Below are 22,665 nucleotides of genomic sequence, written 5' to 3'. Positions count from 1 at the left end.
GTAGTATCTACCGACTCTAGTTCAAAGATTCTTTAATGGCTCGCCATTGGGCATTCACAGCTTTTTCTTGCTGATTACATCTCATCTTTGTAAATTCAGTCAACTGTTTTATCATATAACATCATTAGAATAAGGAAAGACTGTTTCTAAATTCCATTTTATTCCTGCTTCCTGTGCTCAATGCCTGTTGTTTGAGCTAAAAAACTGCATAAAGAGAAGCAGAAGTGTACTCATTTTACGTTTCTTGGTCAGAAATGGGTCGAATTCGATCCCTTTTCTGGGGTGGGTTTGTTTTCTTTCTTCTTTTTTCAGTAGGCAAGACAGAAAAAGAAGATGTAATAGATGCATTAGTCACTTTCATGGAGAACCTTGATCCTAAGGACATGCAAAACACCACGAATTGGGGATGGAATAGATCGTCAGATCCTTGTACCACTAAATGGCAAGGGGTTACATGTGACACAGGCAACCAAACCGTGCAGAAGATCGTTCTTGAGCAGCTGAATCTATCAGGAACCCTTGATTTTGAATCCGTTTGCGAAGAAACTTCCCTTCTTTCACTGAGCCTGAAATACAACAATCTTAGTGGAAGCTTGCCGCCGGAGATATCAAACTGCAAAAGGCTGAGGCACTTGTACCTAAGTGGGAATCGCTTTTCAGGTAATCTTCCCGATTCTCTTACGGATTTGGCCAATTTGAAAAGGATTGATATATCCAACAATGAGTTCAGTGGTAAGTTGCCAGATATGTCAAGAATCACAGGCTTATTAAGCTTTTTCGCCCAGAACAATCATTTTACTGGGCAGCTACCAAACTTCAATTATCGCCAACTTGAAGATTTTGATGTCTCCAATAATGGTTTTAGTGGTCGAATTCCCGATGACACTGGTGGTTTTGGTGCCAAAAGTTTTGCCGGTAATCCTCAGTTGTGTGGGAAAGAGTTGCCGAATGCATGCCCAAAGAAAAAGAAGAAAAACTTGAATGATTTTCTTATTTTTTCCGGTTATGCAATTCTTGGTTTGATAGTTCTGGTTCTGATTGCTCTCTTATTCCTCAAGAAAAAAGAGAGGCTTGAAGATGCCAAGATTGGTTCCTCTAAGAAGGGAGTTAAGAACACCGATGATAGTGGTCATTCAAGTGAGTCCAAGAATGGTGTCACCAGGTCTGAATTCTCAATAACGTCGGCTGAAAATGGTGGGGTTTCAGCTTCTCTTGTTGTTCTTTCGAGTCCATTGGAAGCGGTTAACGGGCTGAGATTTGAAGATCTGCTTAGAGCTCCAGCTGAATTGATTGGAAGGGGAAAACATGGAAGCCTCTATAAAGTCATTCCAAATGGTGGGATTGCTCTTGTCGTTAAAAGGATAAAAGATTGGGAGATATCGAGAGATGAGTTCAAGAAAAGAATGCAGAGAATAGACCAAGTGAAGCACCCTAAAGTGCTCCCAGTGGTTGCATATTACTGTTCTAAACAAGAAAAGCTGCTGGTTTATGAGTTCCAGCAGAATGGCAGTCTTCTTGCGCTTCTCCATGGTAAAGTTGTTTCATTCTTGCCATATTTCAGAATCACAAGCTTGTTATCATTCATAGGATATTTTGAATCTCTCTTTAAAAGTGCCCTTATAGAGATGGCATGTTCCTACATATGTATATGTTTGATGGCCCGTGTCTAGCCGATGTGGAACTCTGACACACCCCTCCAACGGAGGGTAAACTGTGCCCCTAAAATGGAGGTGAAAAAGTGTGTCGAGTTCCTAGATGTGGTAGATCCCCGCTCTAATTCCATGTTAGGATATGTATAATCTCTTTGAACCTCCCTTTAGAAAATCCCTCGTAGAGAAAGGTGGTTCCTACATATACACACACACACACACACACACGTATACTCATTTACAAACCCAGTGAATTGTACAAACTTACATACTAGTTTCATGTGTTGCTTCACATATGAAACAGCACGTGAAAATGCAATATTGTTTTAATATGTGAAACGTTCAGGATTATTTTGTGTGCGAAAAAAAGGTCCTGAACGTTTCACGTATGAATCAACACTATATAAACATTATATTTTCATATGTGTTCACGTGGAATCTGGTTTGTAAGTTTCTACAAATTATGAAGGCTAGAAGGTGCCTCCAAGAACGGAGGCAAAAGAATGTGTCGAGTAGACACCAGTGGTCTGATACAATGATAGGATATATAGTAAGTTGGTTCATTCTTACTGTATTTCAGAAATCACAAGCGTTAAGGTAATCGAACCCCTTTGAATCTCTCTCTAAAATACCCCTTATATAAAGAGGGAAAATTCCTATATATTTAGGTTTTGATGATCTGTGTGTTGCAACAATGGTTTACCTTTTTTAATGATATGCAGGATCACAAAATGGACAAACTTTTGACTGGGGAAGTCGACTCAACATCGCATGTAGCATCGCGGAGGCACTGGCGTTCATGCACGCAGAGCTTCAAGACGACCAGCTGGCTCATGGAAACTTAAAATCATCAAACATCTTGCTTACAAAGGACATGGAGGCTTGCATGAGCGAGTATGGTTTAATGGTGGTTGACAACGGTTGTGGTTCACACTCACAGAAGAACAACAGCGTCTTCAATGCAGATGTGTATGCCTTTGGTGTGATTCTCTTGGAGTTGCTGACAGGGAAGACGGTCCAGAACAACGGGCTCGATCTGGTAAAGTGGGTTAACTCAGTGGTGAAGGAAGAGTGGACGGGTGAGGTGGTGGACAAGGCATTGGTGGTGGAAGGTGCGAGTGAAGAGAGGATGGTGGGTCTGTTGCAGATAGGTTTGAAGTGCATAAATGGTTCACCACCCATTGGTCAAGTGGCAACCATGATAGTTTCCTTGAAGGAAGAAGAAGAAAGATCCATGGCTTCTTCTGGTCCATGATTTCAATGGTAATCGTTTAAATGATTTCAAATCATATCGGTTTTACTTTTTTTGTTTGTCTTTAAAGAATAAATGTATGGGGCATAATTTGTTCAACAAAGTAAAAATTACTTGAAGATCATTTTCTTATCGATTATTTTATGTAATAATACGTTAAATATATTAAAATGTAATAATTTTTCTTAATTAATATTATTTTTTTATTTCGTACATATAATGATTATATGTCATATGAACATGTAAAAATATGTTATGTTATATGTTTGTATCATATATATAATATTGAAACGTTAGTCGTTGTGGTTTTTGGTTACATACAAAATACTATATTATTTATTAAATAAAATAAAATAAAATAAAATAAAAATTATTTTGAGAATAAAACTCATAAACAAAAAGGAAAAAAAACGTTAATTGGTGAATCTCATAGTTGTATTAAAAGACAACATCTGAATCGTTAAGAGATGAATTTTGTTTGACAAGAAAAAAATGTCTCTTAATGGTTCCAAAACTCTCTGAATGATTCTCTCTTAACCATTAAGAGCCTTAATTTCATTGTCCATAATTACCAAACAATTATATTTGATTTTACATTATATCATGAAAGTTTCTTGATCATTCGACGACAAACCATTCAGCAATTGCCAAACTCCGGATACTAGGGGCACAAAGGTAGCGTTCCATGTAGTACTCTTTTCCACTTTCCTTTTTACTACTCTTTTAAGGACTGAACCCCAAAACCCCCCTTCTGCATCGATCATCGTCCTTCTCTTAAAAAAATGGCGGTAGAAGAGAGAGCCACAGCCACCGTTCGAGTCTCAAACATTCCCCGATCAGTCACCGCCCAAGACCTCCTCGACTTCCTCGAATCCCACACCGGAAAATCCACTGTATTCGCCTGCGAAATCTCCTCCGATCACAAGAACTGGAAGTCTAGAGGTTTTGGTCGCATCCAGTTCGAAACCCTAGAATCCAAATCCAAAGCCATATCTCTATCTCGACAGGGACTCCTCTGCTTCAAGGGTTTCAACCTCTCCCTCTCGCATTCCCTCGATGACGTCATTTTCCGTCCAGTACAGCCCCACAATCGGGTCGAACACGGGTTTTTGAGAACCGGATTGTTGCTGAAAAGGGATTGCATGTCTGTTTTGGAGTCCTGGGAAGATGTTAAAGCTTGGGTTTTGCCTGAAAGAAAGTCTCTTGAGTTTTGGGTCAAACATTTTGGGGATTGTTACAGATTGGAGTTGCAATTTAGCGATGTTTTGGAGGCTTTTCCATGCTCTCTTCATAGCCAAGAAACCAATGCAGTTCTTCTAAAGGTATATAATCTTCTACCTTTTGCAAAAAATTCGAATATTCACATGTGATTAGTAGAAATTTATCCAATGGATTTAGTTTTATTTAGCAATTAATAGACACTAATCTCGGGATTATGCTGTTAATTTTCCTAAAATTTAAACATTCAAGATTTATCCTCTTTCAGAACTGTAGTTTAATCTTTCATATGAATTTACAGAAACCACATTGAAAAGAGTTCGAATTTGAACCGAATATCGAATTTAATGATCAAAACTTTATGTTTCCTTATTAGCTTAAGCATGCACCAAAGCTATACCAGAAACTATCAGGATCCAATGTCTCACCACGGTTCACCCCCGATCGTTACCATATCTGCAAAGAAGATTTTGAGTTCACCTGGGTTCGAACCACGGATTTCTCCAGCACGAAATCCATCGGTCAGTCTTGCACGTTATGTTTGGAATTTAAAGAAGGATGTTCGGGTTTAGATAGTTTCACAAGTTTACCTGTTTATATCAAAGATCTGATAGATTTGTCGGTGAAAGACGGACAAGAATTTCATTCGTCGTCTGATGTAGTTCCGCTTGTAAGATGTCCCCCGGAGTTGGATTTACCGTACGAGATCCTCTTTCAGCTCAACTCCCTAATTCAGACACAAAAACTAAGTCTTCCTTCCGTAGATCGTGACCTAATTGAGTTCATTATCAGCCAAAATTCGGATTCTGTAATGACGGTTTTAAAGAGAATGCATAAATCACATTCCACTTGCTACGATCCCATTACATATATCAAGGATAAACTCGACATCCAAAGTAAAACCGTCAAAATCACATCATCTATTCAAAGCAAATCCGCAAGTCAAAACAAGATAATGAGCATTCATCGAGTCTATATAACCCCATCAAAGATCTACTGTTTGGGTCCTGAACTTGAGGCCTCAAATTACATAGTGAAGCATTATTCGGCATATTCTTCTGATTTTTTAAGAGTAACATTTGTCGAAGAAGATTGGGGTAAGCTTCAGCCGACCGTCATTTCAACCAGCCTTCAGCAAGGGATCTTTTCAAAGCCTCAGAAAACCAAGGTGTATGATCGAGCGCTTGATGTTATGAGAAATGGGATTTGTATAGGATCAAAAAAGTTTGAGTTTTTAGCGTTCTCCGCGAGTCAACTCCGGTCAAATTCTGTTTGGATGTTTGCTTCTAACGACCACGTGACAGCCGAAAGTATAAGGAATTGGATGGGCTGTTTCAGAAGTATTCGTAGTGTATCAAAATGTGCTGCGAGAATGGGTCAGCTGTTTAGTACTTCGAAGCAAACCATCGAAGTCCTACCTCATCATGTTGAGATTATTCCCGATATCGAAGTCAAAACTGATGGTGTTGACTATTGCTTTTCAGATGGTATCGGAAAAATCTCCCTTTCTTTTGCCAAAGAGGTCGCTTCGAAATACGGATTGAAGCATACCCCTTCAGCTTTTCAGATTCGATACGGTGGATATAAAGGCGTGATTGCGGTCGATCGGAATTCCTTCAAGAAGCTCTCTTTACGTAAGAGCATGCTCAAGTTCGAATCAAAAAACCGAATGCTTAATGTCACAAAACATAGCGAATCCCAATCTTGCTACTTAAACCGTGAGATCGTTACCCTTATGTCGACTTTAGGAGTCGAAGATGATGCTTTTCTGGCGTTACAAGATGTACAGCTTCGGGTTCTAAACGCAATGTTGTACAGTCGAGAGGATGCGCTCACTGTTTTAGATAGTTTGGGATCGTATGATGTTAAAGATATTCTCGTAAAGATGTTGCTTCAAGGTTATGAACCGAATCGAGAACCTTATCTCTCGATGATGCTTCTTTCACATCACGATAATCTGCTCGTTGATCTCAGAACCAGATGCCGGGTCTTTGTCCCCAAGGGTCGGATTCTCGTAGGGTGTTTGGATGAATCTGGGGTTTTGGACTACGGTCAGGTTTATGTTAGAATCACGTTGACCAAGTCGGAACTACGATCTAGGGAACATCACTACTTCAGAACAATGGATGAGACCACATCGTTGGTGATGGGGAAGGTTGTCGTCACGAGAAATCCGTGTCTTCACCCGGGAGATGTCAGGGTGCTCGAGGCTGTCTACGAGATCGCATTAGATGAGAAAGATTATAAAGATTGCATCGTGTTTCCTCAAAACGGAGAAAGGTGATGATTACTTACTTATCTTTCTCGTTTTACAATTACTTTGACTAGCCCCAAGTCTTCATGGAAACAACTCTGCTCTACTCTTTGTGGTAGAGAACAGATCTGCATACATCTCACCCCAGACCGATTTATTGGTGCAAACTTGTATGCTCAATTGTTGTCATATTACAGGCCTCATCCAAATGAATGCTCCGGTGGTGATCTTGATGGTGATTTATATTTCGTTAGCTGGGATGAATCTCTAGTCCCACCTCGGACCGTGACACCAATGGACTACACTGGTCGAAGACCACGTTTGATGGATCATGACGTGACGTTAGAGGTAAGTCCGACATTCATAAAACTGACACTTGTATTTTCTGGCAAAACTATAGCATGAAAACTGAAGATCAAGGGTTCCCAGTGGAACCGGGGTTATCGGTAGGGCCCAGCTTTCCATATGGTCGGGGGTTCAAACCCTACCAAAGTTGAGGAGTGTGTGAATATTTGCTGTATATAAATATTATACACTTGAAAAGAAACTGAAATCAACAACTCGTTGCAGGAAATCGGAAAGTTCTTTGTGGATTACATGACGAGCGATACACTAGGGGCCATCTCTACTGCACACTTGGTTCATGCGGATTGCGAACCCGAGAAAGCTCTAAGCGCAAAATGTCTTCAATTGGCCACACTTCACTCGATGGCCGTTGATTTTGCGAAAACGGGAGCTCCGGCCGAAATGCCTCGGGGTCTAAGACCAAGGGAGTATCCTGATTTCATGGGAAGGTGGGACAAACCCATGTATATCTCCCAAGGACCGCTCGGAAAACTTTACCGTGCGACCAAGGAATCCGAGCTTCTCAAAATCTCGGCCTCCGCTTATACATCCAAAGCCATCCAAGATGCTTACGATCAAGATCTTGAAGTCGACGGCTTCGAGAATTTCATCGAGATTGCACAAACACATAAAGAGATGTACTTGGATTCTCTCACGAGCTTGATGAACTACTACGAAGCAGAGACGGAAGACGAGATTTTGACGGGAAACATACGGAACAAATCGTCATATCTTCAGCGGGATAACCGGAGGTATGGTGAGACCAAAGATCGGATTCTGGTGGCGGTCCGGCAGCTGCACAGGGAGGCAAAAGGGTGGTTCGAGGGCGGATGTAAGGCGGAAGACCACCACAAGTTGGCTTCGGCATGGTATCACGTGACTTACCGTGCAGATTACAGCAGCGGAAGCGTAAAATGTCTGGGGTTTCCATGGATTGTGGGTCATCTGCTGTTGGAGATCAAGTCGATTAACAGCCGAAATATGTCGATGTGAAGATGATGGTGTTTTGATGAATTGAAACCAAAATTAATGCTATTGTTGTTTGCTGAAAATTCTATATTGCTTTTGTTTGTGTTTCAGTTTTTATGCTTTTTGGTTCTAAAATATGGGTCAAAAGTAACCAAAAGGGTGGTGTCTGATTGGTTTGAGCTTATCTTCAAAGGTCAAAAGAATTTGGAGGTCTCAGGTTCAAATCCAAGGAAAAATAAAAATCTCTTTGTGGCCACGGAGGTTTAAATGCGGTGACTTCGGGCTATCTGCAAAACAAGTGGTCGTCCTGAAATTAGTCGGTTCGCATAGCAGGTTTGATATCCAGGTCAATAAAAAAAATATGGGCCAAAACTCAAAACTTTGGAATTTGTTTTTTCAAATATACCTCATTTTACCAAAAAACAAAATTATAAAGGGCAAAATGCATAAAATAGCAATATACTTTCATAAATTTTTTTATTATAGCATTGTACTTTCAGTTTTTTTTTATTACAGCAATGTACTTTCAAATTATTTTTTATTAGGACATTGTACTTAGAAAAATTTACCCATTATAGCATTGGGTAACCTTTTGATTTAAATTTACCCATTATACTAGGTTTCCATGCCACCTCATTGTCCACGTAGGTTGTCCACATGTACTATAGTGATGTGACTTTCTTACTACATCATTGTACTTTCAAAATTATTTTATTATAGCATCTACTAGTTCTTATTAAACACTGTATTTTTTTATTTTAATATTTAGACATTTTACATGTTTTTTTAATAAATGTATTAAATGAATTAAAAAAATTCTAAATTATTGATTAATATACCAATATCAATAAAACTAGTAGAACACAACTTATCTCGCTAATATTTTTAAAAAAATATGTGTTTTTTGAAAAAAAAAAAGAAAATAAGAATTGTTCTTTTTTACCAAAAAATATTATCTTTACTTGACGAATATATTATATTTGTTTAAAAAATTTTAATTGACGTATAAATATATTAAATTAATTAGATTTTTTTGAAGTATTTATTAATATAACAATATTAAAAAACTGTAGATAACAATTTATTTCGTTAATATTTTAAAGAGAACTTTAAAAGATATGTATTTATTTGAACAACATAAAATAAGAAAAGTTGTCTTTTTTACAAATAAAATATATCTCGAAAATAATGTTGCATATTTATTTAATGAATATTTTAGTCTAAGAATATTTAATTTAAATGCAGCTTAATAAAAAAAAAGTAAAAAAAATAAATGTTTTTTAGATAATAGCAATGAAAAATGAAAATCACTAATAATAATTTGAAATATGTTTTTATTTTAATTTTAGTTAAGTCATCAAAATGATGTGTCATCCACATCACCTCATTAAAGCCACACAAGCAAAAAAGTCAAAGGGTTAACCGGTTTAAAAGGTAACAGGTTATCCATTGCTATTATGTGTAGATTTTTTAAAGTACAATGCCTTAATAAAAAATAAATTGAAAGTACATTGTTGTAATAAAGAAAAACAAAAGTAGAATGCTATAATAAGAAATTTTGTGAATGTAGGTTGCTATTTCATGCATTTAACCCAATTATAAATAACATACTTTTCTTACTTGTTTATAAACCGAAATATCTTTCTTTAACTTTTCCGTTTCATAACACTTATAAAGTTAAAATACCACCACTTAACAACCCAACCGTTATAATAATCGTTCCTTCTATGGGTGAGTCAAGTTTGGTTCGTTAAGAATACTTAACTATTATTGTTATAAAAAGTTATATTGTTAAAACAAAAATAAATTTACTTCATTATTAAATTTAAATTAAATTATATTAAAAAATTGAATTAAATATTTTTTTTTTAAATCGAATACCTTTAGATAGTTAATTTAATACTAATAAATATATAATTTTTTCGATTTTTTTTTATCTTCAAATTTATATTTTTATTCAAAACATTCTCACTTTCTCAAAACACAAAAATCTTAATTTATCGACAGAAACAAAAATAAAACGAAACATTATAAAATCAAGATATATCTCGTTGTATTGTACGAGTATTTTTTTATTTTTTATAAAAATAATAGTTAAATATTCTGTTCGAACTAATGATTATCATAATTATATTTTATATTTTTTATATTTAAAATAAAATGTCTATCATGTATTTGATTATGTTTATCTACAGTTAGTTAAACAAATTCAAAAATAATTATTTAATAAGTTGCATTTATGCACAATTTACTTTACTTGTAAATTTTAAATAATATTATATCAATAAACAGTATTTTATATATAAAAAATGAATTTTAAAAGTTTTATGAAATGCTTTGTAATATAATATAGATATAGACGTCTTTATCACTCTTTTCTACATTGCAATAATTGGTGATGTAGAATTCATCGAGATATTACAAACACCTTTAAATCATGGTAGAAGTTGATAACTTTGATTTTATAAAAAGCTCACAAATTTAATCTTATATCCATGTGGAATAGGTTGTTAACCCTAACTTAACAAAACATTTTTAACGATCCTAAAAAAACAAATGATCAATCCATAACGAAAATAAAACCACAAGAAACAAATCCATACAAAAGAAATCCGAACCACAAGAACAGTCTTTGTAATTTACATCTGTTTTGTGTAAAAATTTGAACTGATTTACTCTTGTTGCATCAAACTGATACAAAATTTGGTGTTTTACACTGAAAATGTCCTTAGATTAGAAAACATATATGTATACGTCTAACGTCTCACCTCAAACCCCAAAACGAAATAAAATATATTTAGTTTATCTGGTTTAACCAACGTTTGCCCAAAAGTTCTCTCCTCTTTAGGAGCTGTTAACTAAACTCATACCGGATAAGCACTTAAATTACTGAATCACTCATCTTAGCTGTAAGGATGACAAGAATCGAGAAGTTACTTGATAAGAGGCATGACAAGAACCGAGAAGTTTACTTGATAAGAGGCATGACAAGAACCGATAAGTTTACTTGATAAGAAGCATGACAAAAACCAAGAAATCTTACCCGATAACTGAGATAGAAAATTCTTGCCCAACAAGCCGTTATCGAGTAAACCCGCAATCCATTTTGATTGTAATTTGTGCCTATAATGTTATCCATCACAAGGTAGCTAGGTAAGTGAGGATTATGATCCTTCCGATAAACAGTCGGTTACCGGTAAGCGTTCGATAAACAACTTGTAAGTGTCCTGCTAGCCGATCAAACAACCGCTTCAACTTTCACAAAATGTTCTTGGTATTGCGTTACTCAAACCATCATTCTCGCTTCTGCTTCGTTCACTACCGCTCGAGTGGGTGCTTGATATTCAATATTGTGACCATTAAAGAAGAAATGGGGTTTACTTTGTCCATCCAACCATGTGCAGAATTCCAACAATCATAGGTTATATATGTTTCATTTAGCACACAGTCGGAATCCTCCATTGATGCTTTCAGAAATGGGCTTTTCTTCACCTTCCCATCATTTTAAATTGTTGTATACGCAATGTTTAAATATATTTAAACTAAATACAGCAGGTCTTGTAAAGAGAAGTGATGATACCCAATCAAATCGAATTTGAGATATTCTTGAAATGACAGATGATTCCACAAGTCATCGAAGAACCAACCCTCAATTTTCCTTTCTTTTAAGAAAAAACACAAATGTTGATTGGTTTTTAATTTTAGTTTATTTTCGATGAACCAACTCTAAGCATTTGAAAACAAAATTCAAATGTATTTAGCAAATTGATACAGCTCTGAGTGCAACATTTGACGTTAAAATCCAATTGAATCAAAGAAACTGCCAAAGAGATTTGATTACGACCGGTGATGGTATATTCGATCCGACGTCAATCACGATGAAGAAAATTATTAAGTAGTAAAACTCACACAAAACTCGGACCGATTTCATCTCTGCGGCTATCCACAGACGTTTTACCGGTGATCGGAATCGTCGACGGCTGCAAAACGTAGCGTGATGAGAAGTTACGGAAGAGATACTCGTTCTCCGTCTCCGGATCTGCGTTTTGCAAGGGTCCTTGGTCGAAATTGAGTGCGTAACTAAGAGGATCGTACTGGAACTTGGAGGATTGTCTACCGAATGTCTTGCTATGTTTAAACCGTCGTATGAAGGTCTTCCATCTTGGACCGGCAACGATCTCCGACCACTCACGGATTTTCTTGAAGGCAGCGATTCCTCGTGACCACAGATTTCCATTTGGCCGGATCTCCACCTCCTCCTCTTCAGAAGACGGTACCCTCCGCCAACGATAAGGTATGCAGAAACAATAAGTTGGATTACGGAAGAGTATTTCTGAGGAGTGTTGGTTAGATTCAGCGTCTGCAGGAGATAATTGAGTCACCATAGAAACAATACAGAGGTAGTGTGTGTTGGCTTGTCAATGGCGATGCGTACTGTGGAGAAGAAGAAGAAGAAGAGATATATACAGAGAAAGAGAGAGACGAAGGGTTTTAGTTTTGGGGAGGGTTCGGTATTATAATCAGGAGGTGCTTCGTATGGGGTCTGTTTTGGATGGTCGATTCATACTTATTATGATCGGTTATAAAACTTAAATTTATATTTAAATAAAATTATAATTATAATTATAATCATAATCATTTAATATTCATAAATAGTTAAATATATTAAATCATTTCATTTAACAGGGAGCTTTTATAACGAGTGTGAAACTGTGAATGCATGATATTATTATTATTTATTAAATACATACTTGTATATTTTAAAATTAAATTAAATATTACTTAATGTTAATATATATGTAATAATAATATTAATAAGTAGATGTATATTTATGGGTCACAGTTAACAGATAAGTGTTTATCGGTCAAAAAACGTCGCATGTCTTTAGTTTATCGTATAAAATTATTGATTATCAAAATAAATTGTTGATAAACGTCTTAACCCGATAATTACTTATGAAATAAAGAGCATTTTCTCCCACATACCGGACAAGAACCTCACTTCTTGCCATCATACAATCAAAATTTGGTATCGTATAGAGTCACTAGATGGTGACAAAAGACATAAACCGTCCAAAGATGCATGATACAGCTGACAGAGTGGCTATAGGTTAGGAAGTTGGTGGTGGGTAAGAGGATTTGTCCTTCGATGTATATATATATATATATATATATATATATATATATATATATATATATATATATATATATAAATACAGGGGCCATTCAAGGGAGAACTGTTTGTTCATAGTAACCGTGAAATCTAATTTCAACCACAAATCAATAGATAAATTAGGAAATTTATAATTTTGGTAATTTTTAATTAAAATTTTAATGCAAGAACATTTTAGGTATTTTCTTTCCTCTTTCCTCTTTCCTCTCTTCTCTCTCCGTCCCCGTCCTCCGGCCACCATCCTCCGGTGATACCACAGTGTGATACTCAAACACTTATAAGATGCATTGTGATACCACTGTGTTACATATCCGATCGATCGCTCAAACGACCACAGTGTGATACCCAATCACATATATGATGCATTGTGATACCACTGTGGTATCACCGGAGGACGGTGGTCGGAGGACGGGGGACGAAGAGAGAAGAGAGGAGATTAGAGAGAGGAGAGAAAATACCTAAAATACCCTTGCATTAAAATTTTAATTAAAAATTACCAAAATTATAAATTTCCTAATTTATCTATTGATTTGTGGTTAAGATTGGACCTCACAGTTACTACAAACTAATCAGTTCTCATTTAATTAGGCCCCTATACATACATACATATATATATATATATATATATAAGGTTGATTTGAGAAGTAAAAAAAGTGATCATAGTCTTTTATCTGGTTAATATTTACGACTTTGACCGTGAAACACTGGATAATTACTCACAAGAGTATGCGAAAGATGAAGGGGTAGTGTCGTAACTTTTACAAATAGACGACAAACAGATTCATATGTAAACCCATGTGATTCATATATTAACCAATATGCTCATATGTGAATCAGTTAATTAGTAGATATGTTAATCACAAGAGTTCGTATGTGAATAAGTTAAAATAGTTCATACGTGAATTACACGGGTTCTTATATAAACATATAGTTCATATGTGAATCACATAAGTTCACATATAAACCTGTTTGTCAATTATTTGTAAAAGTTGCAAAACTGCCTCCTCTATTTTTCACATAACCGTGGTTTTTGACCAGTCAAATCCGATTTTCACCGTATGAAGGTCTAGAATCACTTCTTTACTTCTCAAATATTTACAACTTCTCAAAATAACCTTTGGCTATCTATGTATGTATATATATAGGGGCAGGTTCAGATGAGAACGCTAGCTATTTAAGAAAACAAAAAAATATCGTTAATGTACAAAATCATATATGATTCACATAACAAATCATACATGATACGAGTGACTTTGTCTACGACTTAAGTGGCCTCAAAAGTCGTCCGCTTCCATTTAATGTAAAATCACATGTGTTTTTGTACATTAATGAATTTTTTCTTGTTTTCTTAATTAGTTAGCGTTTTCGTTTAAACCCCCCTCTCCCCCCCCCCCTCTCTCTCTCTCTCTCTCTCTATATATATATATATATATATATAGGTCTAATCAAATTACAATTGTTTTGTTTGTGGTAACCGTGAAATACAATTTCAACCACAAATCAAATGTTATATTAGGAAATTAATAATTTTGATAATTTTAACTTAAAATATTGATTAAGGGCATTTTAGGAATTTTATAAGTCTCCTCTTTCCTCCCTCCGACAAACTTTATTCCGATGAACCTTATGTGAACATAAGATACACATTATGACACCTACAAACAATATTCATTGTGATACTCAGATATACATACAAGATATACAATGTGATACTCTTTGTAAAACAATGAAAATAATGAATATGCACACTATGATACATTTCATAAAACAAATAAAATACATTGTGATACACGTGAAACATTGTGAACATTATCACTGTGATACATTTTGATTCACAAACATCTTTAAAATATGATACATATTAGGTAATTGATATAGTTGATAACTAATTTTAATTAAATATTTTCTTCTAAAAAATTTAATTAAATATTTTCTTCTAAAAAATGTAATTAAATATTTTGATTAGTTGTTAAAAATAAAATTGCTATATTGCTTTTTTACTTAAATATCTCAAACGAGTGGTTCATATTGGATCTCACGGTTACTACAAAATAATCAAATCTTCATTGAATGCTCCTCTCTCTCTCTCTCTCTCTCTCTATATATATATATATATATATATATAACACGATCTTATGAATGCCTTATGGTTATGAACACATTTTTATGAGCACCTATGAACACATATGAGCACAGTTTTATGAACACCTATGAACACATGAACAAGTTGGACACATATTGTACAAGGTAACATAACTATTTTAGTTCGTTAATGGAACTGTCAATCGAATTCTTGTTCTTCACCGGGTTGCATAAAAACATGTATATACGATTAAAACATGAAAGGTAAAAAACGTATTGACATTCTAAAGATTATGGCCAACATTCCCAAATCGTTAGTTTAAATAATTTGTATTTTCAACTAAATTTGGAACACACAAGACATTAGACTTGAAAGTATCAGATATCTGTGCATAACGTGATACGCACAATGTAATACCTGGAATTATCACGCTTGCACATCCCAAAAATTACTCATTAAAATGTTGTCACAATTTGTACACCCACATTGTGCACATTGTTGCTAGATATTGTCATGTTGTTTGTTGAAAGTGAACATATGAACATGGTAAGCACCTTGTGAACACCTTGTAAACTAAATCTTAAACCAAAAGACAAAAATTAAAATCCAAATTAAAATTGAAACCCAAACCTAAACATAAACCCTAAAATTACTGATGTTGGTGTAATCTCCTCGAAGCATAACATTTTCGGTAGCTTTTGATCGACATAAAATATGGGGCAACTGCACCGATGTCGCTTGAGTTATCGGAGGAGGCGTGGTGAAGATGAAGACCTACAATTGTAAATCTTCTACTTCGATGTCTGAAAATAGGAGTCGAAAAAAAGAATGAGTGGGTCAATGGTTGCAACCTCGTTTTGTGGTATCTTTTATACCATACCATGCATTGGCTGATAGGTTTTCGAGAGTTTAAGAGGCTTGAAGAGAGAAAAAGATGTCTCTTTTAGGGGCTGTTTGGATCATGAGAATTGAAATGAATTGAAAGGAATTGGAATATCCAATCCTTTGACCAAATTCCAAATACAGTGTTTGGTTCATGGAATAAGCCTATGGAATTCTTTCAATTCCAATCGATTCCTTCATGCACAGATTTTACAATTTCATGGCCATATGTTAGGATTTCAATTCCTTTCCTACAGATTCCTTCCCTAATCCAATTCCATGCAACCAAAGGCAATCACAAGGCATAGTCAAATTCCATCAGATTCCATTTCATTCCCCCAAAGTCAAATTCATTTGATGAATTCCAATTTCATTGAATTTCATTCTACGAACCAAATGCCCCTTAGGGTTTTCAATTTATGGAAATGGAGTAAGAGATATGATAAATGAATAAATATATTCATTGGTGAGTTGCCATCCATATTAAAAGGCAATGTTCAAAAAAGATCCTTGCCATAGTCGCCATGGCGCGCAGTGGCTCAAGACTTGTGTCTCGTGTCACGTTATGCCTGAGGCACGCCACGACGTAATGCACGGTTTTTGTTACACAATATTTGATTTTTACTTATCTTTTTAATATCTTATTTGTTAGTTTTTAATATATAATTTAATTTAAATTGCCTAGTTTGATCTATTGAGTAATAGTAGAAAATATATGTTTATGTATATAATTTTATATACGATATAGAGATTTGTCGCCATAAATCATGCCTTAAAAACGTCGCGACCTCGTCGTGGCTTCCAAGGCTTGAGGTTTGACCTCGCCACCACGCCACGCCTCACGCTCCTTAGAACTTTGTTAAAAAGTTACAAAATTACCTATGAGTTATTTATTAAAAATATATATACTTAATTAACTAAAATGGGTGGCTAATATGGGATCTCACAGATGCCATAAAATTTGGAGTTCTTAAATAATTAAGCCCATATATATATATATATATATATATATATATATATATAACCAACCTTAAGGTTACAATGGTTATAACCAAATCTAGATCCTCCATTTTTTTGATCAACTCTTGAGAAATTTTTTATCTTTAATTGATTTAGAAATTAAGGAAAGAGTAATTTTGGAATATATTTTAAATTTAAATAATTAAAGTTTTATATTGTGTATATGATTTCATATATAAAAAAGTGATGGATTTTTTAATATATGTTTTCAAAATAAATTGTGAATTTTTTTATATATGGGTCATTTTTGTATCAGATATGAAAAAGTGATGAAGATGAAGAAGATGATTCAAATTTGAAAAAGGACATGTAGAAGGCGACCATGAAAATAAGAGATGATTCTGAAATTCATATAATAACAATATAACAAAAAAAAAACTAGAAGATTTAAAATCAAGATTTATTTGATATTTAAGGAATTAATAATTTTTAAAAATAAATCTGATTTATTTGATATTATATGAGATATTTAAGGAAGTTAATTATTCTTAAAAATATGAATTTTGTAAAAAGACTCAAATACCATTAATTATAACAGTTGTAACCTTTAAAAGAGTTGTATTTCGAGAGGTCTCTCCCTGTATTAATATCTATATCTAAATTTCTAAATTATTTAGAAAAGATATTACATAGTTTGTAACTTTTTTGTAGGGGCACAAAATCCGGGGTTATTATCATAAATAATCATACGGGAAAAAGTTTTATTTTTAACCGTTTTTTAAAATAAATTACAAAATAGCCAAGAAGCATAAAATCAACGTTGGAAGACACTTTTTCTTACGGTTTTTAACATTTTCTGATACATCTAGATGAAAAGTGGGTCCACCGTAAAAATAAATTGATACACCATAGCTTTCGTCAAAGCACATAAAGCAAGCAAAAGTTGTAGCTTACGGCACGACAAGGACATATCACAACTTACGGCACCGCAAAGACATGCGACAACTTGTGGCACCACAATAAAAAGTGTTTTACAACGTTAACTTGTGCCTTCTTGACTATTTTGTAAAAGAAAAGTTTAGAAGTAGTTAAAAAGTAAAACTTTTAGTGTGATTGTTTATGATAATAGCAATGGCTAAACATTGTTACAAAAGAATCTAAGGGGCCGTTTCCTCATCGGATGAACATGAGAAGGGCCAATAATCTTATCGGATAAGAACGATGAGAATGATGGAGAATCTTATCCGGTAATTATGTCAAACTTGGAACATTCCATTTTGATATTTTGTGCTTTTGTAATAATATTAGTTATTAATTTATAAAAATGGTTGCATAAACTTTCAAGTTTCAACAAATAGGTATCAAAAGTAAGTTACAAATTGGTTAAGAGTCAACTTGTAGATTTAGTTGACTTTCCTAATTTTTGCATTTATAGTTGTTTGACATACGACTTCCATTAATCAAATACGGAAGTTAATATGGTTGGATGACTTTTATTTTAAAAATGACATATGCACACATGTATTGATAGAAACATGTTAACTTAGGGCCTTGGCCATGTGCAACCCGTACGGCTGTATAGAGCATCAAAGTCTAAAGGGGTATCAAGTTGTCATTTATTATTAGTTTTGGGTTTAATAATTTAGAAATTGAACAACTGAGCTTTAACTATAAAAACAGGCCCAAGGCCTAGTAGTGATAAATACTGAATACACATTGTTGGAAAAAGTTGGAAAGTTGGAAAAGTTTTTGTTTGTATGAAGTTGTATGTATGAATTAATCTGTTTGTATAAGTTGAAAAAGTTTTTGCTTGGGAGAGTTTTTTCGCAGATGTAAGAAGTGTTTTTTTAGTTGGAAGGGACATGTTTGGGAAAAAAAAAACTTGACTTTCTATATAAAGCTACCCCTAGAAGTTTACTGGATAAGTCACTTTCTATATCATTAAGCCACTACGAAACAGTCATGCATAGTTGAGTGAATAAGATGTTAGTTTCATTAAACTTATTAAGTTGCTAACAGATAGACTATTAGCCTTTAGTCGTTAGACCTGTAACTTTTGAGTTTTACTTTTTGCTTACTATGATAACAATTTGAATGTAATTTACTATTTTAGTTGAAAACTAATTATAGTTTTCCTTGTTTTTTAAGTCCTACAAATTGAAATAAAGTTTCTATTTTACTAATCTCAATTTGGAAAAAGGAAAACTGAAAAAAAAAATGAAGCACGATTTTAATCCAAGATTTTTCTTTTATCATTCTACATTTTATATTCGAGGTTTTGGTTTTTATCCCCCCCACCCCACATTGTATTTTTTTTAATTACAATTAATAAAAATAAATATGGAGATGAGACACTTAGCTTGAATAGGCTTTAAACTCTTTAAAAATTGCAAGTTTCATTGGCTTAAAAAATAGGCTTAGGGACATTTTTTTTATTATTTTCGCACAGGGCATCAAAAATCTTAGACCAGCCCTGGTTAGACCAATAACCCAAAATAAATCTATTCAACAAGCAGAAAAGGAGAGAGGGATTTGAACCCTCGATGGTAAACTGTACATCAATAGTTGAAAGGAATTTTCCGAAGAGAAAATGGATCTTGTTCTATCCTTGATCAGAGATGAGGGATTCGAACCCCCCGACACCGTGGTTCGTAAAAAATCGGATAGGTGCAGAGAGGGGCGGCCCCTTTAGGTGTTTCGTCTTTAACCTCTTTCCATCTTGATCATATTCTTCATGTTTACTATTTTTTCCCGTAAATTAAAATATATAACTTACAAAAAAAGACTATATCAAAACATGAATTCTCGTGAATACACAAAATAGGTTTAAGACAAACTGTATGAAAATGCTTTCAAAACATTCATTTGATCGCTCGAATTTGACATCTTAACCATTTTAAGTAACCAATTTACATCCAAAATTGCTTTCGGAACCTTCACTTTTGGTACCTTAAAGTTAACATCTTATACATTTAGGTGTGTCTAATTTATATATATGAGCATAAAATGGCAATGTATTTTGATTCGGAAACTATTTTGTGTTAATGGACTTCGGTCAAAATATTTTAGAGATCGCATATGAGATTCCAAATACAAATATAAAAGTATGTTACACAAAATAAAATCGAATCAAAATACGTTATATTTTTATACAATTACTTTATAACTTTTATAAGGAAAATAGCAATTAATAACTATTAATTGATAAATAATATATATACAATGACGGAGAAATTAAAATACCAATCGGTTGGTTCACAAAAAAGAACAAATTTAATAAATCTTTTACCCAACTGATTGGTTTATAATAAGTAAACGGTATAATCAAATTTTTAATAATTATGAATATGACGAAGTATCGTGTAAGAAATGGAGTTGAGATAAGAAGTGTAATAAGAGATCTGGACTCTTGATCACCTCTAATCTTAAACCCAACTATGAACCGCGCTTGATAAGGGGATTGATCTGGTGCATCTCTCTACATCTCATCTCGGTGCATCCAAAGGTGGAGATTCCTTCTTACCCCTCTCATCTTAACTCTCTTCCTCATCAGAACTCAATCCTTATGTATATTTGGATAAAAGTTTGATTAACGACAAGTCGGCAACCTTAACCGGCCTTACATGGAATTCGCCTCCAAGGACACAAATGTAAGGGAACATTTTTTTCGGCTTACTCAGCACCTAATGTTAGTTGGAATGGGTGGATGAGATTGAATCCATCACTTGTGTTATATCTAGACAAAATCGTCTCATTTCTTTATCAACTGAGTTATAAGCTGTGATAACCGGATTATTCAGTTATATTGTTTGGGGTTGTTTTTTGAAAGGAGATGGTAAGTGAAGGGGTTTAATGTGTCAATGTGCTTAAAATGTTTTAAACTTCCACCGCCTCATTATTTTTAAATAGTATTATTATGAGATAATGGTCTTTATCTCATTGGAATGTGGAAAAAGTAAATAAAGAAGGATAAGAAAGCTTTTATGTGTGTGTGTTCTCTTGTGTGAAAAACAAACAAACTTGTAATGGGGAAGAAGAAAACTGATTTTGTGATTTCTACTTGAAGTTTGTTGTTGTGTTAATTGATCTTCATCTAGGTGAACATAAGGTAAGTTTAAATTTATCAACTTTCCTAATTTGATATTTGAAATATGAACCGTAATGTTCTTACATGAGGATGATGCTAAAACTGTTTCTGGATGCTATTTTAGCATGATGGTGAGACTGTATAGAACCGTATGGTTCTTTATATAAGTTACTGTTATGAAACTGTTTTGATGTCATTATTGGCAAAATAGTGGTTTTTGTCATGATTATATCATGTATAGAAATAAGGGTGACATATCAATGAGCTAAGTATTATTTTGTAATAAGGGTGACATAATTAGGAGCTAGGTATTATTTTGTAATAAGGGTGATATAGTCAGAAGATGGGTATATTATTGTAATAAGAGTGACATAATCAGGAGCTGGGTATATTGGGATAAGGGTGACATAATCCAAGTCTGAAAATGATGATCTGTGTGATGCGAGGACTTGCGTTGTCGCATCCTATTAATTTGTTTTATAACTAGAGGGCCTCTGGTTGGCCTAGCTCTTAATGGCCTTATTTTTTATTGTTCATTTGAATCTTGGAAAAATATTCAAATTCATAATAGAGGAACCAGAGGTGCTCTGGTTGATCTTCATGTTTAACAAGAGAGTCTTTGGTTGTAATTGAAACTCAAATTCTTTCAAGTATTTAACATTTCATGTCCCAGAAGGTCTGGATAGACGAACTAGAGACTCTGGTTGGCCAGAGGGGCTCTGGTTGGTAAGACTAGAGGGCCTCTGGTTGGCCCTTGCTTATATGGTTGGCATTACTTCTGGTTGACCTTGTTTTTTGGCCTTGCTCTAGTTGGTAAGACCAGGGAGGTTCTGGTTGGTCTTGCTCTATATAATGTGAGAAGTTGAGGTTCTCGCACTAGTGTGTTGTGAGGACTTGGGTTTGTCTCGTCAATGTGATGCGAGAAAACTATATAAATTTCTATATGATGCGACAAGTTTTATCCATGAGGTATTTTTCAAGATATTTGGTATTTGAATGCAATAAATGAGATTTGTTATATCAAAATGATGTATATTTGTTATTATTACAAATATTTGTTTATAGACATGATTTGGTGATTTTCACCCTATAATTGTATCAAAGAGATTTATCACTAGACCTCAAGGTCTAACCCTCATTTTGTGTTTCAAAAATATGCATTACATGTCAGACACAATCAAATGATAAGAATAAAGAGAAATTGTGAGATGTCTTATATACTTACATGAGATATGGATAAAAACATACTTATCTATTATTTTTGTATACTTGTTATGTATACAAATTATGTATGTAAATTTGTATTTCTTAATATATGAAATACTTGATTATATGAAAATCTGATTATGGAGTTTTACATAAGCTAGAGATAATAGTTATATATATATATATATATATATATTAATTAACATGTCTAAATTTTATTAATATTCATACAAATAAGACAAGATTTTACGTGAATTTTGAAAATTAATTATAAATTATTTAAAAAAAAAAAGAATATTTCGTAGGTGTTAAAAAGAGATGTGTTGGTGTTGGACAGCTACAAATCGGCGGCCGTGCCAGCGCTCTACTTCACCTACACACAAGTCATCAATTATTTTCTTTAAGTCGCATTAAAAATTGGGGAGTGCTAACCGCACCCCTTTAGTAGGGGTGCTGAATGCATTGAAACTTGAAATATTACTAAAAATATAAAATGTCAAAATCAATCTAATAATATAACATATTTTTTTATTATTATTATTTACATTAATATACACATCCAATATATATATAATCTATATGTTATT

At 34.0% G+C, this 22,665-nt stretch overlaps 3 protein-coding genes across 3 annotated transcripts; 2 read left to right on the top strand and 1 right to left on the bottom strand.

The window, feature by feature from the left end:
• The first annotated feature begins 254 nt into the window (after positions 1-254).
• LOC112509178 (probable inactive receptor kinase At2g26730) lies at positions 255-2,904 on the top strand. The gene is made up of 2 exons (XM_025114034.1): positions 255-1,530; positions 2,372-2,904. Exons 1-2 carry the CDS (start codon positions 255-257, stop codon positions 2,902-2,904), a joined length of 1,809 nt encoding a protein of 602 aa, XP_024969802.1.
• Positions 2,905-3,683: 779 nt separating this feature from the next.
• On the top strand, positions 3,684-7,756 carry LOC112509884 (RNA-dependent RNA polymerase 2). Its single transcript, XM_025115081.1, has 4 exons — positions 3,684-4,223; positions 4,496-6,399; positions 6,571-6,721; positions 6,944-7,756. The coding sequence occupies exons 1-4, from the start codon at positions 3,684-3,686 to the stop codon at positions 7,709-7,711; spliced, it is 3,363 nt and encodes a 1,120-aa protein (XP_024970849.1). The 3' UTR covers positions 7,712-7,756.
• A 3,664-nt stretch (positions 7,757-11,420) lies between these two features.
• Positions 11,421-12,206, bottom strand: LOC112510192. The gene has a single exon (XM_025115517.1). It carries the CDS (start codon positions 12,070-12,072, stop codon positions 11,593-11,595), a length of 480 nt encoding a protein of 159 aa, XP_024971285.1. The 5' UTR covers positions 12,073-12,206; the 3' UTR covers positions 11,421-11,592.
• Between the last annotated feature and the right edge of the window lie 10,459 nt (positions 12,207-22,665).

This window comes from Cynara cardunculus, assembly GCF_001531365.2.
Source record: "Cynara cardunculus var. scolymus isolate 2C chromosome LG 3, CcrdV1, whole genome shotgun sequence".
NCBI classification, from domain to species: domain Eukaryota; kingdom Viridiplantae; phylum Streptophyta; class Magnoliopsida; order Asterales; family Asteraceae; genus Cynara; species Cynara cardunculus.
The sequence above is the reverse complement of the archived record's forward strand: the minus strand, read 5'-3'. Positions and strand labels throughout refer to the sequence as shown.

Excerpts from the sequence above, each read along its gene's own strand:
- LOC112509884 (XM_025115081.1), top strand. The coding sequence starts at position 3,684 with ATGGCGGTAGAAGAGAGAGCCACAGCCACCGTTCGAGTCTCAAACATT. Across the intron at positions 4,224-4,495 it reads CCAATGCAGTTCTTCTAAAG|CTTAAGCATGCACCAAAGCT; the intron begins GTATATAATCTT and ends TTTCCTTATTAG. Across the intron at positions 6,722-6,943 it reads ATCATGACGTGACGTTAGAG|GAAATCGGAAAGTTCTTTGT; the intron begins GTAAGTCCGACA and ends AACTCGTTGCAG.
- LOC112509178 (XM_025114034.1), top strand. The coding sequence starts at position 255 with ATGGGTCGAATTCGATCCCTTTTCTGGGGTGGGTTTGTTTTCTTTCTT. Across the intron at positions 1,531-2,371 it reads TCTTCTTGCGCTTCTCCATG|GATCACAAAATGGACAAACT; the intron begins GTAAAGTTGTTT and ends AATGATATGCAG.
- LOC112510192 (XM_025115517.1), bottom strand. The coding sequence starts at position 12,072 with ATGGTGACTCAATTATCTCCTGCAGACGCTGAATCTAACCAACACTCC.